The following is a 17,967-nucleotide window of genomic DNA, read 5'->3' as shown; positions in this document are numbered from 1 at the left end:
GTAGAGAATAAGAATATGTGAAATAAAACTATAATGATATGGCTAGTTTCCCTCTTGAAAAGACATCAACATTTGGGAAACTGACTGGGGAAAACACTGACAGCAAGCGCTCTTGTCAGCTAAGCGTGTGTGGGGGTGGGAGGAGGTGAATGAGAATGACATTTACAAGAGCCCTCCCTTATCCGCCTCCCGTCATTAAAAAGTAGAAGTTGAGAATGGCGTTCAACTGGCCTTCCTGGTGAACGCTTCTGCCCCCAGTGAAAGACCCCCGTGACAGCTGTCAAACCCTTCTTACCTCAGGTAAACTGTGACTCATGAGGCAGATGTACGGGTCGTTACAAACATGTCAGTAAAGTAAGCTGGGAAGGTGCTGGCGTGCTTCCTCTCCAGGACCCACCCACAGGGGGCCTGGGTATCTGCAGGGCCCAAGTAGCCCCTCACTCGGTCTTGGGACGTTTCTGCCATTCGCAGTTACAGCAGACACTCCCTAACTCAGCCATTGGCCAGTCTCTTGTCGCCAGCTATCTTGATGCAGAAAGCTGAAGGGGCTGGGCGGCGGCTTCAGTCAGACTCAGAACAGCGCCGGAAGCCTGCTCGCGCCATCTTGGTGAAGGTGTGGGCTGAACCACACCTGCAATTGCTGTCACAGAGACTCCAGTAAACAGCAGATAGGGAAGGAAATGAAGCGCTGCACCGCTGACTCCTATTATCCTCGAGGGTTACTGTCAGCACTGCTCCCACCCCAGTCCTTCCTTTCAGCAAAAATACAGCTCTTTAAATGTGCACACGTTTTTGCCATTTAAACATTCCCAACATCTTGTTTGAATTGAGCTTTATTTAATTTTTAAACACACAGAGTTGTTAATATTACTGTACCCAGCGATCGTAGTGCATTAACTAACAAGTCCGTGAGTGGTGCGCGAGAGCGCGCGCTGGTGTGAGGGATCTGTTTCAAATTATCGCGCACGCTTCTGGGCACAATAATTGTAAACAGATGTCGCCCGTGCTGGTAACCCCAAGCAATAGGCTGTGGGCGGGACATGCACCAGCCTTTGCCCAATTGCATGCTGTCTTTCTCAGAAAGACTCACGCAAAGCCCAATAGCCTGTGAAAAAAACAAAAACACACGCACAAGCGTGTGGTGATCTTTCTGAAGCCCCTTACTAAAAGTCTTGCAGAGCAGTGCATGCAGAGCATGCGCGCTGCTCTAGGCTCAATCTAACAACTGAGACGAAAGTCGCCAAACTGGCAGCTGAGGATCTGTCAAGTGCACATGATGGGTGCGCACGGCCCCTCTCTGGCTGTAAGGCTTGCAAGCTGGTCTTTAAAATGTAGTGAATAACTCCTCAATACCAAGTTATACTTGAATGAAAATGTACTAATACCAAGTCAAAGGTAAATGAAGATTTATTAATTACAGCCTTCCTAAGTGTGATGTTCCCCGAGGCAGACAAAGCAACTGACCAAGTAGAATACCCACTTCAAGAGTAAACAAGAGAACACTCCAAACATGCAATTCTACAATATAGCCTTATATACCGCCATAGCGGGCTATACTGGGCATTAAAGGCCATCTCCTTTCAAAGGACAAAAACACATAGCCTCCAAATGTGCCACTTTCCTAGGAAACTATGACCTGCACCAGTTTCTGGACAGTGACAAATTGAGGGTGGCATCCAAGACTTTATCATAGTGATAAATTTGGCACCATAATTACTGTCCCATTTGGCAATACAGGTCCGATCCTGTTCAAAATCCAACACTCTCAACTGAGACCAAAGTCAAGAAAGAAATGTGCTGGATGAGGGATATTCAGAGTATATATGTGCAACTACTAAAGGAGCAGGCCAAGGCTCAGCAAAAAATAGAAGGCATAAGTAAGAGTGCCTCGGAATAACCCCGGGCACAATTATCACATTATGATAAGTTAATATTTTAAAACAAACTGTCTCACCAACAATTTATTTTTTTAATCTGCAACTCGAGACTATGCCATTTTAAATTTTAAAAGGAAAGCTCCAAGTGGAATTAAACGATAGAGGGAAAAAATTACTCCTTTTCAATTTTTTGACATCTATTTAAAAGCATTTAGCACATAATGCGAAATTCGCAAAATTCTATTACATTTACAAAAAACATTCCCCAAAACCTTTTAAACTGTTACAAGACTTCTTAGCCCAATAAACAACCAGAAAAATTCAAAAGAATTCAGACACTGAATTAAAAAAAATATCATCTCCATTAGACAGGAACTTGTATTCCTTCATCAACTGCATTCACTAATCCTAGTGAGGAATTTTTCCGACTATTTGACCAACTACTGCTCTGTTTGGTCATAAACTCCATGATGTGCGGCATCACATCTGAACAGGACAAGTAACAAATGCCTCTAACAGTAGCAGAAAAATATATTCTTAAGTTTTTCTTTTCTACTTGTGGTCACATTTTGTGCAGAACCTTTAAAGGTACAACACTGTAGGGCCCAGCAGAGGCACGACAAGTAGATAGCATAAGAATTGTGTAGATATGTGGAGTTGCGACCTGTCTGCGGAAACCAAAAGGTAACATGTTTCATCTTGTTTTGTTTTATGCTTTGATGTACTTGGCACAGAAACGCTGTGATAAAGACCTAATTATTTTTTTTCCATGTGTCAAGAGTCTGAACTAGAAATACAACTTATATTTCAGCAGGATATCAACGCTGTAATACATTAAAGGCTGTTACCAACGACGTTTTACTAAAACTTGTGACAACACAAATAGAAAAAAACATATGCAATTACATTGAAAAAATAGTCAAAGGTAATTGAAAGCAAGTATCAGCATAGACCTACTCAAAGTCAAGAACCATAGTACACTTCTATGGTAGTTTAAAAGAACCAAGCAGTTAAACAAAAAAGGGGTAGGGCGAATTTCCAGAAAAACCCTGATGAATTTTGGTTAGATTCGATTTTAAGGCTGGAGGCAACATTGTTACATGTGTGGCCCTAACAACCGATAATGTGTCACCTTCCCACAAACTGAATATAGTTACATTATCTTACCTGCCAATGAAGTCCGAATCCAAACTCGAAACACACCTGGTGAAAACAAACAGCAATTACTTTAAAATAAGTAAATACATCAAACAAGTCAACTTATAATCAAGAAGAAAGTTATTATTTTCGACATAACAAACCTCCTGAAGACATTATTGCATAACATTAACAAGCATTTGATGCATCGCATGTCCACAGAAAAAAATCAGTAAGTATAATGAACAAAATGGAGATCTTTTCGTATAAACTCGGGCTTTAAGATTTTAAGTTTCACTGCGAAATTCATAAGGATGAGTTCTTCCAAAGTGTACTTGGTTGTTAGATGGTCATAGTTTCAGTGATGTATTTGAGAGAGAGTGCTATTAAATTCAGATGAAAAAAATATGAAATGAAAACACTTTTTCTGGAAAATTTACACGCTTCCTCTTTAAAATGTTATGAGTAAACTAATTCCATGACAAATAAATGGCAGTTAAAATTTACACAAGTAGTTAATCAAACTCTTGCCTTGTTTTGCTCAATGCAGAGATGAAAACACATTAGATACCAGCCCTGGGTTATTTAAGAATATGATACGTGGAGGAGACAAAAGAGGAAAATATTAACATGAAATGGTTTACTAATACTTCAGCGGCTCCAAATCTGAGAGTTCTATTTTAAACACACTGTCTCCCTATGTGGAAAATAGACTTTATCTTGACACTCGCTCAGCCATTTTGTATTCTGTATAAAAGTATATATTGTTATCTTGCCATTCACTCCGACATTTTGTGCTATACCCTTCAAGACTGACTGCTCTGGAGCTCCACTTTTGACCTGCCACATTCCTGCACGGACACTCACACCATGTTCATGTTTTGGCCTGCCACAAACTGACCAGCCCATGCTCAACCAGTCGGGCAGGGATTTTCCCAGAAGTTTATAGTCCTCACCCTGCACACTATGCCCTGCAGGGGTCCAAACAAACTACCATTTGTGGACTTCTTTGTATAAACATGCTTTTCGCCTACACCTTGCAGGGGCCTCACCGCTACCCTCAGTGCTTATCAGATTAACCTTTGTTTGACATATAATCATGCCTTTTTCTCCTATGCCCTGCAGGGGCCAAACAGCCAACACATGCTGATGGTATCAGAACTGATCATTATTGGTCTGTATATTATTGGTGTTTGTTAATGTTCACCTGGCACGCACAAGGTGGGGATGAAGGGTATATAAGGTTCAGAACCAAAGCACTGATCAGACTGCCCCCTCAGACAGCTTTGGGTGTCTGTTGATGCTTTCTCTCTCTCATGAGATAGAAATAAATATCCTTTCTCTCTGGCTCCAGCGTTGGTCTCAGTTTGTATTCCTGACCCGTGGACTATAGGGTGATCCCTGCACCTTTTGGGTGGTCCCCCAAAAACCCCCAAAAATCCACAATTGACACCCAAACGTGGGGCCGATCAGAGACGCGGGTGTCCGGTCGAGGGGTCCCGGCGAGGAAGTTGAACGGACGGTGGTGGGGCATGCCTACGCGAAAAAGACTCTCGTCCTCGTAGCCACCACCCGTCCTTCACTACATCCGAAAAGACCCCCGCAAGTGGCTCCGGTCCTGACTCTGGCTCCCGATAGACTTGGACGATCTTTGCAGTTAAGAGACCACCTGGAGAACGAGACAAAGGATTCTGGTAGGGTCGCTGATTTGCGACACCTTTTTGTTTGTACTTGGTTTTGGTTGTCGGATTTGTTCTGATACAATCGGCATGCGTTGGCTGTTTGGCCCCTGCAGGGCATAGGTGAAAAAGGCAAAGATTGAAGATTAACGGGTAGTGTGGACTTTTTGTCCGACCTTTTGAAATTTGTAGAGATATTATTTAAGATAACATAGAAAAGCATGCCCGTACTTGGTAAATCCGCTTGATAAGGTTGTTGAGGACACCTTTTTTTTGGTATTTTAGTTATCCAGACTTGGTATTTCAATATTTGCAAATAACGAAAATTAAGCAGGTAAGGTGGACTATTTGTCCAGTTTTCTGAAATTTGTAGAGACGTTTTTGAAGAAACTAGAAAAACATGCCTGCATTTAGTAAAGTTTGCACAAATGGTGTTGTCGCACCTCTTGATCTCAGATATTGGAAGAAAGTCAGCCGGCTTCCCCGGAGGGTACCCAGAGTAGGAGAAATATACATAAAGTACAGTATTTCTCCTATAGATGTACAGCACATTATAGGGCAAATACATGTCAAAGGATAGATATAATACCTGGGAAAAATATGGCTCCTTTGACCCTTAGAAAATAGAGACAGTAGAAGCTCAATCGCATGGGTGTAGATCTAGGCAATCCATGTTTGATTCCTGGGAGTTATGGAAGAAGGAAATTCTAAAAAGAGAGAGGAGAGCTTAGGCCCAACCCCAGAAGACAGTATGGCGGAATCACAACAAGAGAAGGTGGCTTCAAATATTGACTGTCTAGATAAAGAACATTGACCAAAATGCCCCTGGCCAACATCCTATGCAATATATCCCCTTAGTACGATCAGACCCCCAGGAGGACAAATTAATCGTACACCCCACCTTCACTTGGTGAGGTTGCTCCAAAAAAAAAAAAAAGTAACAATGGGGGGAGGTAGAGTTTAGAGACAGGATTCTCACTCCACGGGCACTGATAATTAAACAAGAAGAATCCTAGTCGGAGTGTACACCTCAAGGATGGGGGACACTCAGTGTTGTGTAAAATACCCCTCACACACCAACAGGCCCCTTGGTGTCATGCTTCATCATCGGGGTCTTCGCATCCCGCTAGAGGGATGCGGCGTGCTGCGACCAGCGACTACGCGGGAGCACTGAAGAGGTTGACTATGTGTGGTGTGTGTTACGTGCAAATGATGGGGTATTGGGAAAATGTGAGTGAAGGGTGTGGTGAGGGTTTAAAAAGCACCTGGCCAGTCGGTTATCAGAAAAAACTTTATTCTGAACCTCTGGCTGGTGCTGTTAAAAAAGGTGCAAGGTGAGGTCAGTGGTCTTTATTATGGACACTACCTCTGGTGTGCGTCGACATGTTTCGGAACTGGGTGTTCCTTCTTCAGGACGGGTGCACAACTTCCCAACCCTACTCACGTTTCTTTAAGAAAAAATGTTTTTCTCTTAAATTAGAAAAAAGTGAACATATTTACAGTGAAAATAAGGCTATTATGTGCCTACAGCGGTTGCTTCGGATCATGCAATTGCATGTCCTAAAAAGGAAAAGAAAAGATGAATAAGTTTGGTTTCCACACGGGAATGGCTCAGACAGGTGCAGTCACCTGGAGCCCCAAACGGTTAAATAAACCTGTAAAGGACAAACACACACAAAACACATAAATGACACACTGTCAGTTTGTAATGGTTCTAAAATCATACTCATTGTGACTGTCTTGTTCTGCCTCATGAGCATATCCAGAACGCCAGGGTAGGTAGGTGGACTCTTAATCTGTGTGGGTAAAAAGTCTGTTTCAGTATTTTACTCACTGTCCGGGTTTTTGCCAGGTAGGTGTCTGCAGAAATGTTTTATCTAATACTCACAAAGTCCGCCTAAGTAGGCCTCCTTCTACCACCCTGCGATGCTCCGCTGGTAATGCTTAGCGTTCAGGGTTGTGGTATATAAGGGCCCCGTAGTGCTCTTTGATTCGTTAATTGACGGATGTGGTGTGCAGACCATATAAGGAACATCCGCCTCTGAGCCTATCATAATCATAGACCTGTTTGTGGAGTACCATGTGTCGTTCTGAGCATGTTAAATCAGGTAGTGACTTTTATAACCAATAATGCGCATGCGTGTATGTCATAGGTTTGCCAGATAGTAGTTACTACTAGGCACATGGGTAGATGGTGTGGTCTATGAGAAGTGCGCTTTGGTACACTGCTCCTATGTTAAAGACTCTGGTTCAGCTTACTTTTACGCAGCACTAGCGCGAGTGTATGGGATGAATCAGTGAGTTTTTAACCTAGGCTTTTGAGAGGATTGGAAGGGGGGGGGGGGGAGGAGAATGGATAGCATAGGTATGGCCATCACAGTTTACAGATTGATGGGAGCCATTGTTCCTCTGAATACAGTTTTGTATACATATTACACATATACTCCAGGTTTTTCTGGGTTTTATCCAGACAATTGACCCCAAGGGATATCATCATTTAGGCCTTCCAAATGGGTGCCCAAACGAAAGACCCAACGTTGTTCTTTCTGAAGTAGGCCGGTTTCTGATGGCATACGTTCAATTACGGTCCAGTACAGATCATTGACGCAGTGTTGTTGTTCCAAGAAGTGAGATGCCATCTTTGTGGTTGTTTTTTTGCATCGTATGTTGCTTTTGTGTTCTATTCTCACTTTCACAGGTCGGGAGGTCATGCCTATGTACTCAAGGCCACATGGGCATGTAATCATGTAGACTACATTTTTTGTGTTGCAGTTTGAAAATTCTCGTTGCTCCCATGATGTGCCATTTCTGAAATGTATGATCTTGCTTTTGCGAGTTAGGTGGCAACTGCTGCAATCTCCACAGGGGAAATGTCCTTGAACTCCTATGGTGGTTTGTCTGCCTATAGGGTTCTGGCGAGGTCTTGTGTGTACCAGTATGTCCTTGATGTTTCTGCCCCTACGGTGTGCATACATTGGTTTTTCAAAGTCCAATTGGCCACAGTTTAGTATCCTCCAGTGTTTGTTGATTACTTTCGATACTTCGTTGGACATGGTTGTATATGTTGTGACACATATTGGTCTTTTTTTCACTTCTTTGTCTTGCGGATTATCTTCAAGGAGTGCATCCCTGTGATTATTCCCGGCCCTTTTCATTGCACTGTCAATGGTTTTTACTGGGTATTGCCTCTGTATTAGCTTCGTTTTGAGGTCCTTAGCTTGTTTATTGAACTGATTCAATTCTGTACAGTTTCTTCTGAGGCGCAGAAATTGCCCATATGGTAGGTTCTCCCTGAGGTGTCTGGGGTGGAAACTGTCGTACCTTAATAAGCAGTTCCTGGAAGTGGGTTTGAAGTGGGTTCTACTCTTCAGCCTGCCATCCTCCGTGTATATGCTTAAATCCAGAAAGACCATTGTTGTATTGGATATGGTACTTGTGAATTTCAGAAATCTATTCTGATTGTTCAGCCATGTCACAAAATTTGAAGCACTCTCCAGATCGCCATCCCAAATGATGAAAATGTTGTCTATATACCTTTTCCAGGTATTGATCTGGGAGTGATATGGGTTGTCTGTGTTGAGGATCCTGGTATGTTCCAGGTGGTACACATACAGACCAGCCAGACTCGGAGCAAATGTACTACCCATGCTTGTTCCATGGGTCTGTAGATACAAAGTCTGGTCGTATTCGAAGAAGTTTTCTTGCAACGCCATGGAGATGCACTCAAGGACCAGGTTACGCGGGGTTTGGTATTTCCATCTGCTACTGAAGAGAACTTCCTCTATGATTTGTAATGTCTCGTCATGAGGGAGACTAGTGTATAAGCTCTCTACATCGAGGCTTAGTAGGAAATGTTTTGATGGGTCAAATTCTTTTTCTTCCAGTAGTTGTAATACTGCCTTGGTATCTTTTAGGTAGGTACTGGTGGATTGTACCAAGGGACGGAGAAATGCGTCAGCAAACTTTGACAAGGGTTCCAGGATAGACCCAATCCCGGAGACGATTGGTCTCCCTGGTGGGTTGCTGATGTTTTTGTGGATTTTAGGGATGCAATAAAAGTACGGTATCCGTGGTGATGGTTGTTGTAAGAAGTCTGCCTCTTTTTTACTTTTTTACGTAACCAGTTGTGGGCTAGGCCTTCCTCCACCATTACCCCAATCCTGATGCATCAGGATTGGGGGAATGGTGGAGGAAGGCCTAGCCCACAACTGGTTAAGTAAAAAAGAGGCAGACTTCTTACAACAACCATCACCACGGATACCGTACTTTTATTGCATTCCTAAAATCCACAAAAACATCAGCAACCCACCAGGGAGACCAATCGTCTCCGGGATTGGGTCTATCCTGGAACCCTTGTCAAAGTTTGCTGACGCATTTCTCCGTCCCTTGGTACAATCCACCAGTACCTACCTAAAAGATACCAAGGCAGTATTACAACTACTGGAAGAAAAAGAATTTGACCCATCAAAACAGTTCCTACTAAGCCTCGATGTAGAGAGCTTATACACTAGTCTCCCTCATGACGAGACATAAATCATAGAGGAAGTTCTCTTCAGTAGCAGATGGAAACACCAAACCCCGCGTAACCTGGTCCTTGAGTGCATCTCCATGGCGTTGCAAGAAAACTTCTTCCAATACGACCAGACTTTGTATCTACAGACCCATGGAACAAGCATGGGTAGTACATTTGCTCCGAGTCTGGCTGATCTGTATGTGTACCACCTGGAACATACCAGGATCCTCAACACAGACAACCCATATCACTCCCAGATCAATACCTGGAAAAGGTATATAGACTACATTTTCATCATTTGGGATAACGATCTGGAGAGTGCTTCAAATTTTGTGACATGGCTGAACAATCAGAATAGATTTCTGAAATTCACAAGTACCATATCCAATACAACAATGGTCTTTCTGGATTTAAGCATATACACGGAGGATGGCAGGCTGAAGAGTAGAACCCACTTCAAACCCACTTCCAGGAACTGCTTATTAAGGTACGACAGTTTCCACCCCAGGCACCTCAGGGAGAACCTACCATATGGGCAATTTTTGCGCCTCAGAAGAAACTGTACAGAATTGAATCAGTTCAATAAACAAGCTAAGGACCTCAAAACGAAGCTAATACAGAGGCAATACCCAGTAAAAACCATTGACAGGGCAATGAAAAGGGCCAGGAATAGTCACAGGGATGCACTCCTTGAAGATAATCCGCAAGACAAAGAAGTGAAAAAAAGACCAATATGTGTCACAACATATACAACCATGTCCAACGAAGTATCGAAAGTAATCAACAAACACTGGAGGATACTAAACTGTGGCCAATTGGACTTTGAAAAACCAATGTATGCACACCGTAGGGGCAGAAACATCAAGGACATACTGGTACACACAAGACCTCGCCAGAACCCTACAGGCAGACAAACCACCATAGGAGTTCAAGGACATTTCCCCTGTGGAGATTGCAGCAGTTGCCACCTAACTCGCAAAAGCAAGATCATACATTTCAGAAATGGCACATCATGGGAGCAACGAGAATTTTCAAACTGCAACACAAAAAATATAGTCTACATGATTACATGCTCATGTGGCCTGGAGTACATAGGCATGACCTCCCGACCTGTGAAAGTGAGAATAGGAGAACACAAAAGCAACATACGATGCAAAAAAAAACAACCACAAAGATGGCATCTCACTTCTTTGAACAACAACACTGCATCAATGATCTGTACTGGACCGTAATTGAACGTATGCCATCAGAAACCGGCCTACTTCAGAAAGAACAACGTTGGGTCTTTCGTTTGGGCACCCATTTGGAAGGCCTAAATGATGATATCCCTTGGGGTCAATTGTCTGGATAAAACCCAGAAAAACCTGGAGTATATGTGTAATATGTATACAAAACTGTATTCAGAGGAACAATGGCTCCCATCAATCTGTAAACTGTGATGGCCATACCTATGCTATCCTTTCTCCTCACCCCCCTTCCAATCCTCTCAAAAGCCTAGGTTAAAAACTCACCGATTCATCCCATACACTAGCCCTAGTGCCGCGTAAAAGTAAGCTGAACCAGAGTCTTTAACATAGGAGTAGTGTTCCAAAGCGCACTTCTCATAGACCACACCATCTACCCATGTGCCTAGTAGTAACTACTATCTGGCAAACCTATGACATACACGCATGCGCATTATTGGTTATAAAAGTCACTACCTGATTTAACATGCTCAGAACGACACATGGTACTCCACAAACAGGTCTATGATTATGATAGGCTCAGAGGCGGATGTTCCTTATATGGTCTGCACACCACATCCGTCAATTAACGAATCAAAGAGCACTACGGGGCCCTTATATACCACAACCCTGAACGCTAAGCATTACCAGCGGAGCATCGCAGGGTGGTAGAAGGAGGCCTACTTAGGCGGACTTTGTGAGTATTAGATAAAACATTTCTGCAGACACCTACCTGGCAAAAACCCGGACAGTGAGTAAAATACTGAAACAGACTTTTTACCCACACAGATTAAGAGTCCACCTACCTACCCTGGCGTTCTGGATATGCTCATGAGGCAGAACAAGACAGTCACAATGAGTATGATTTTAGAACCATTACAAACTGACAGTGTGTCATTTATGTGTTTTGTGTGTGTTTTTTCTTTACAGGTTTATTTAACCGTTTGGGGCTCCAGGTGACTGCACCTGTCTGAGCCATTCCCGTGTGGAAACCAAACTTATTCATCTTTTCTTTTCCTTTTTAGGACATGCAATTGCATGATCCGAAGAAACCGCTGTAGGCACATAATAGCCTTATTTTCACTGTAAATATGTTCACTTTTTTCTAATTTAAGAGAAAAACATGTTTTCTTAAAGAAACGTGAGTAGGGTTGGGAAGTTGTGCACCCGTCCTGAAGAAGGAACACCCAGTTCCGAAACATGTCGACGCACACCAGAGGTAGTGTCCATAATAAAGACCACTGACCTCACCTTGCACCTTTTTTAACAGCACCAGCCAGAGGTTCAGAATAAAGTTTTTTCTGATAACCGACTGGCCAGGTGCTTTTTAAACCCTCACCACACCCTTCACTCACATTTTCCCAATACCCCATCATTTGCACGTAACACACACCACACATAGTCAACCTCTTCAGTGCTCCCGCGTAGTCGCTGGTCGCAGCACGCCGCATCCCTCTAGCGGGATGTGAAGACCCCGATGATGAAGCATGACACCAAGGGGCCTGTTGGTGTGTGAGGGGTATTTTACACAACACTGAGTGTCCCCCATCCTTGAGGTGTACACTCCGAGGAGGTTGCTCCAAATTCAGGGTCTCCAACCTCTTCTGTAATGAGACCTATTTACGTTCAATGAAAAACGACCTGACCTACTCATATTATGAAAGTTGAAATAGTGACCACTTCAGCCAGGATTAAAATAATGACCACCATATGCAAGATAACCAACGGGGTTCATATTATTACATCAGGCGGAGTTGCCAACAGCAATACTCCTGGCCCAAAGTTCGTAAGAGTAATATTAGGTTTGCCCAACGCCAGATGATTTTTCATTTACTTTCATGACGTTTAAATAATGTCAACCATTTTTCGGCAAACATCAGCTTATGAGTTCTGAAAATAAGCACATTTTTCCCTAATAACCCCTTTTTCAATTTTGGAATACCTATATTAATTCAACCGAGCAAAAGCTTCTAATTTAGTGTGCTGGGCTGAACAAAAGAGAGCTACTTACAGGCAACTGTTGAGCTACTAGTAGCTCCCGAGCTACTCGTCGGCAAACCCCTGCTCTAAATGCATGCTTGTGCAATTAATTGAATTAGAGACACTTGTCATTTTGGGAGACTGGGGTTATTAGTTCTCATTTATTGAAGGTCACTAATTTTAGGGGACAATGAGTAAACTAAGGAAATGCATTTCTCATTACTATATTGTTTTGGAAACCCACATTTGAGCAGATCACTCAGCTTCCTACCTCTAAATTGGAGAATGTAGGTGAAATTTTAGGTGAATCTTTGGAATAGAGTTTTATATATATATGAAATATACAATGGACAATAGGATTTGAGTGGCTGCTGGACGGCTCCTTAGATTTTGAAACAAAAAAATACAGTATTTAAGTGTAAGAGAAAAAGAAGGTAGATGAATATGAAAGCTTTTGGAAATGGGAAAAACATGCACCAAATTAGCAGGGCTTGCACAATATCGAGCAAGATTTAATGTAAACGAGCTATTTTAAAGGATTACCATGGCAAATTGACAACGGGTGTCATGCTTACTCAGCAAACTGAATAAGAAATGACAATGCTTTTAAATATGGTTATCTTGCAACATTTTCACAGCTTTCAGAAACAGAGGTCAAAAAGTCAGTTTGTTTTCTGAGACTGAAATTAAAGGATTTTGTAGGGTAAACTGCGTAACGATTGCACTGTGAAAAACATGTGAAATGGAGGACTGTAGGATGCCAGGGTTCTTTTCCATTTTTCTCCAAACCTGCACTGAAATAGCTAATAAGTGAACAGTTCAAACATTTCAAATGTGCTTTGCCAATTATGAAGACAATCTCTTGTAAATTTGGGTTGAGAGGAAAAATTTTTTTTTTTATAGGATCAGAACAAATTAGAATGATTTGCTTGCTGATGTGCACATTTTCGGTTTTCTTGCCGAATACCGATCTCCAAACATCGTTTGTACACTATGTATCTTTGTCAGTAACACTACACGTTAGTGGGAAACCTTTAGTGGCCATCTCAGAAAAAAAAAAGGAAAAAATGATGCTATCTGTAATGACAGTGCCCTCCTACTGTATGCTTTGTTTTACTAATGTATTTGTGATAAAAGTTCTAAATTATTATGCTTCCTGCCGAGATGACAATGTCATTACCAAGTCAACCATCACATGGTCCAGCTAGTCAAACAGCCTGAGGGCACCCCATTGCCTAGGATGTGCAAAACATGGTGCTCTAACAGGGATTTGTGCAAATGCTAGCCCATTCAATTGTGCCCTTTTGTTTCTGTGAAGGTACATTCTGCCCTGGGTTCACAGCCTCTGCGAACAAGCCCTCTGGGGACAAGGGCACCCAGGGGTCACTATGCTCCAATTGCATCAACTAGAGTGTTCCCTACTCGTTTTTGGCTCCGAGGATAGCAAGACAGCGTAGTCCAAGGCTTACTCAAAGAGGTGAGATGCAGTTAGACATTCAGAATACAGCACCCCCTGTACTGACAGGTGACTGACTAAATGGCTGGCCAGTGCTTTACTTTTTATAAAAAGAAAATCATTTTATTACACCCAGGAGAATTAGATTACACATAAAATTAGGACGAACAGTGAAAACCAAATGTCTCTACAACCCTCTTGATCAGAGTTATGACCCCAGATAGTATTAGAGTGTCTAGATGCTAAACGCCATAAAAACACAGTTAACGTGAAAAGGTACAATTAACAATGCCTTTTTACAGACCATGTTGCACAGGGTTGTTGTCGTCAGACATATTGTAATTATGAAAGCTATTTAAAATTGAACAAAGAAAGTCTTGTTAGAATGTTATTATGACTTTCTTTTGCAGGGGAAACAGAAATGAATGGGAAATATGCAGAAGAGGAGGAGGACAATGGAAAAGGGGCTGGTCAACCTTCACTGGACGTGGCGCAGCATCATGGAGAATTTGGCCAAAATAGGTGTGCCTATGATTTACAGGAAGGGTCATTGAAAGAATGAATGCCCTAACTTACAGGGCCAAACAACTATGGCAAAAGGAAGGGGGTATTTCATTCACACGGAATACCAGCAGAATTGGTGCAATTACACTTCTCAGACAAAGACTTCAATGCAGAAATGAAGGCTGCAGAGTAGAGAACAGATGCAGATGAGGGAAAGACAGATTTTGATGAAAGAGCAGAACAGATTGAGATGAAACCAAACATAGGGGGGGGGGGGGGGAGGGGATTTAGCCAGGACAAGGGCAGATTAGATGAAGGCTATGCGTTACATTTTGACATTTTTATAGAAAAACACCAGACTCCATGTATTGACCAACAGCCTTCGCCAAGGTTTATTTGCTTGGGCATGGATTCTTCGAGAGGATCTAAGAATCAAAATATGGTGTCAAAGATTTCCGCACTATAAGCATACAAACAGGCAGAAGCTTTTACAATGATGATAGTTGACATTGGATTATAATACCTTCGAATACAGTCCACAGGTCGATCTAGGAAGGGCAGAAGAAGATTGATGATACCAGTTAATACAGCTGGCTCCTATGTTACTGTACCATTGAGGGGAGGGGAGAGCATGAGTTTCTGGTGTATACTGGTGTTACTTGCACCCCCTCTAGTTCATAACCCCTTTTTCCCAGGTCTCCCCTCTCAGGTTAATTTTATACATCTGTGGGATTTTTATGGCATCTCTGTTCAAAGTACTATTTTATATATATATCTACCCGAAAGAAATAATATGTAGGCATATCAATTTTTTTGTTTCCAGATTCTTCAGAGTTGAAGAAAATATTTTTGTAACAAAATTACTTTGTAAGGTGGAATGTGCTAAAATGCATTCGAGAAAATGAGTATATGTAAATACAGGACAGTGTGCATTGATTAACTGTACTCTATATTATACTGTTTTGGGATACCGTTGGTATAGATCTAATATGTCTTTCAGTATACAGGTGCAGTCTTTAAAGGTGTTTGCAATTGGATTACAAGGTAAAGGATTGACAGTTTGACAACTACAAGAATTTTGATTCCCAGAGGTGTCACTATGACAGATTTTCAAATGTATTTTAGGATAAGCTGTAGCACAATGTTTTAATCCTTTTTGCTTTTGGAAAGAATTGTTTCTTTTTAAGCCAACAGATACAGCATGCGCCATTAATAGCACAACTATTGCAAGGCCTGTTGCTGCCAAAGTTTCAATTAAAGAGTGTGCTGCACCCACCTTTATCGAGGACTATGCATCATGGTTGTGAAAATATAACGGTTCAAATTGTGTCTGCTACCTACGATATCTTGGTATAAAGATAAAGGATAATGATGTACTATGACCCTAAGTAGATCATTGAAAGGGCTGGGTGGAGGAAAAGGTAGAAGGGAACAGGGGAGGATGTATGCGAACAGAAAAGGAATATGGGTAGGCCTAAATGGAAAGATAGGTTTAACAGCGATAATGCTTGCCCCCATTACCCTACTTTTTCATGGCTCACCACTTGTAGGACGTAAAGGATGATCAGATTGTTTTCCTAAATGTTGGTACAAAGTTTGAATTGGGAAAAGGTACTTCCGCTACCTCAGGCTACTTCTCCTCCCCACATTAAATGGACTTCCTCAGCTTGCGCACCATTCAAACTACAAGTATGTGTTGGTTATTGTGTGTATGTTCAGCACACGGACTGAGGCATACCGATCCAAGAACTGCAGTGTACCAACAATTGCCAAATGCATCCTGAAAGAATTCATACTGCACTTGAAAGTACCTTCGCCTTTTTTCGGTTCTGACAATGAACTGGCATTCATCTCACAAGCAAATGAGGGGTTTGCGTAAGGGGCTAGGAGCTACAGAGAAACTACATTTGTTCCACCAAAACCATCAAGTAAAAATGGCATCTCAAGCTCATCCTGAAGGGATGCATATGCTCCAGACAGCTGTGAAAGGAAGCGCGCGTGTGTGTGTGTGAGCAGATCCCAAGTTTACCTCAACTAAGAACGTCCGGACAAACCAACGCCCAACCCCTCAGTCTGCAAGATGTGGCAACAAAACAGCTTTACCTTCTTCACCATTTTGTTTTCTTCATATTGGGAGCGCCTAAGTAATAAGAAGTGCTAGTAACCTCAAATTAGTGGAAGACAGGCACCAACGGTTGCTTTTTCTTCTTACAAGTAGGACCACTGAGGCTCTGCATTACTCCTCAGGAAAGTTTTGAAAAGAGTAAAAGTGCAACAGGAAATAAGACAGCGTTCCAACTAGTCACACTAGCCACACGAACCAACGATTGGGACAATACCTCTTGACTTTGTGCTTCGCTCCTGTCAACAGGAAGGACTGTGGAAAATAGACTTTATCTTGACACTCGCTCAGCCATTTTGTACACTGTATAAAAGTATATCTGTTATCTTCCCATTCACTCCGCCATTTTGTGCTATACCCTTCATGACTGACCTCTCTGGAACACTCTGGAGTTCCACTTTTGACCTGCCACATTACTGCACGGACACTCACACCCTGTTCATGTTTTGGCCCGCCACAAACTGACCAGTCCATGCTCAACCAGTTGGGCTGGGAGTTTCCCAGATGTTATCGTCCTCACCCTGCATACTACGCCCTACAGGGGTCCAAACAAACTACCATTTACGGACTTCTTTGTATAAACATGCTTTTCACCTACACCCTGCAGGGGCCTCCCCGCTACCAGCTGTGCTTATCAGATTAACCTTTGATTGACATATAATCATGCCTTTTTCACCTATGTCCTGCAGGGGCCAAACAGCCAACACATGCCGATTGTATCAGAAGTGATCATGTATTTGTCTGTATATTATTGGCGTGTTACTGTTCACCTGGCACGCACAGGGTGGGGATGAAGGGTATATAAGGTGCAGAACCAAAGCACTATTCAGACTTCCTCCTCAGACAACTATGGGTGTCTGTTGTTGATGCCTTCTCTCTCATGAGATAGTAATAAATATCCTCTCTCTCTGGCTCCAGCGTTGGTCTCAGTTTGTATTCCAGACCCGTGGACTATAGGGTGATCCCTGCACCTTTTGGGTGGTCCCCCAAAAGACCCCAAAATGCACACCTAGCTTCACATTGCTTGAGATATTTGGGGCTTTTAGAGACCAAAAATTCGCAGAACAAAAAGTTTCCGAAGCATCCAGTGGGCATGATAAAGAACCACAAAGGTTTTGAACTCATAAAATGCTTATAGAAAATGAATGTGTCTTTTGCAGGATATTTTAATCAGGACAAGGACCCGTTACTAATGTACGTAAACTCTTCAGCTTGGGTGTTATGTCAGCACAAAGTTGCCAATTGTTGGACATTAGGAAGGAAGGACGAGTTCTACTTTCACAAACACATGTTCTCTTTAGGATTTCCTTGACAGCGCCCATAGTGGACGTTATATGCTGAAGCTAATTGTTTCAAGTTGCTTCTCATAGTGCCCAACTGTGTTCCATTTTTGCAGCCTAAATACTCAAATAACACATTAGACTGTTACATCAATTCAAGAATGCACTGATCCGGTGTATTAATGCCTCAATCTCG

At 42.4% G+C, this 17,967-nt stretch overlaps 1 protein-coding gene across 1 annotated transcript in view; it reads right to left on the bottom strand.

Moving 5' to 3' along the window:
* Positions 1-17,967, bottom strand: part of LOC147724096 (desmoglein-2-like) — a 396,529-nt gene that overhangs the window by 279,421 nt on the left and 99,141 nt on the right. Inside the window, exon 2 of the mRNA XM_086965676.1 lies at positions 3,045-3,080. Coding sequence (XP_086821802.1) covers positions 3,045-3,080 — 36 coding nt within the window. The remainder of the gene's footprint in view (positions 1-3,044; positions 3,081-17,967) is intronic.

The sequence above is a fragment of the Lissotriton vulgaris genome, chromosome 4_1 (genome assembly GCF_964263255.1).
Source record: "Lissotriton vulgaris chromosome 4_1, aLisVul1.2, whole genome shotgun sequence".
In the NCBI taxonomy this organism is placed as follows: domain Eukaryota; kingdom Metazoa; phylum Chordata; class Amphibia; order Caudata; family Salamandridae; genus Lissotriton; species Lissotriton vulgaris.
Note: the sequence above shows the minus strand (reverse complement) of the source record. Positions and strands in the feature narration are given on the sequence as shown.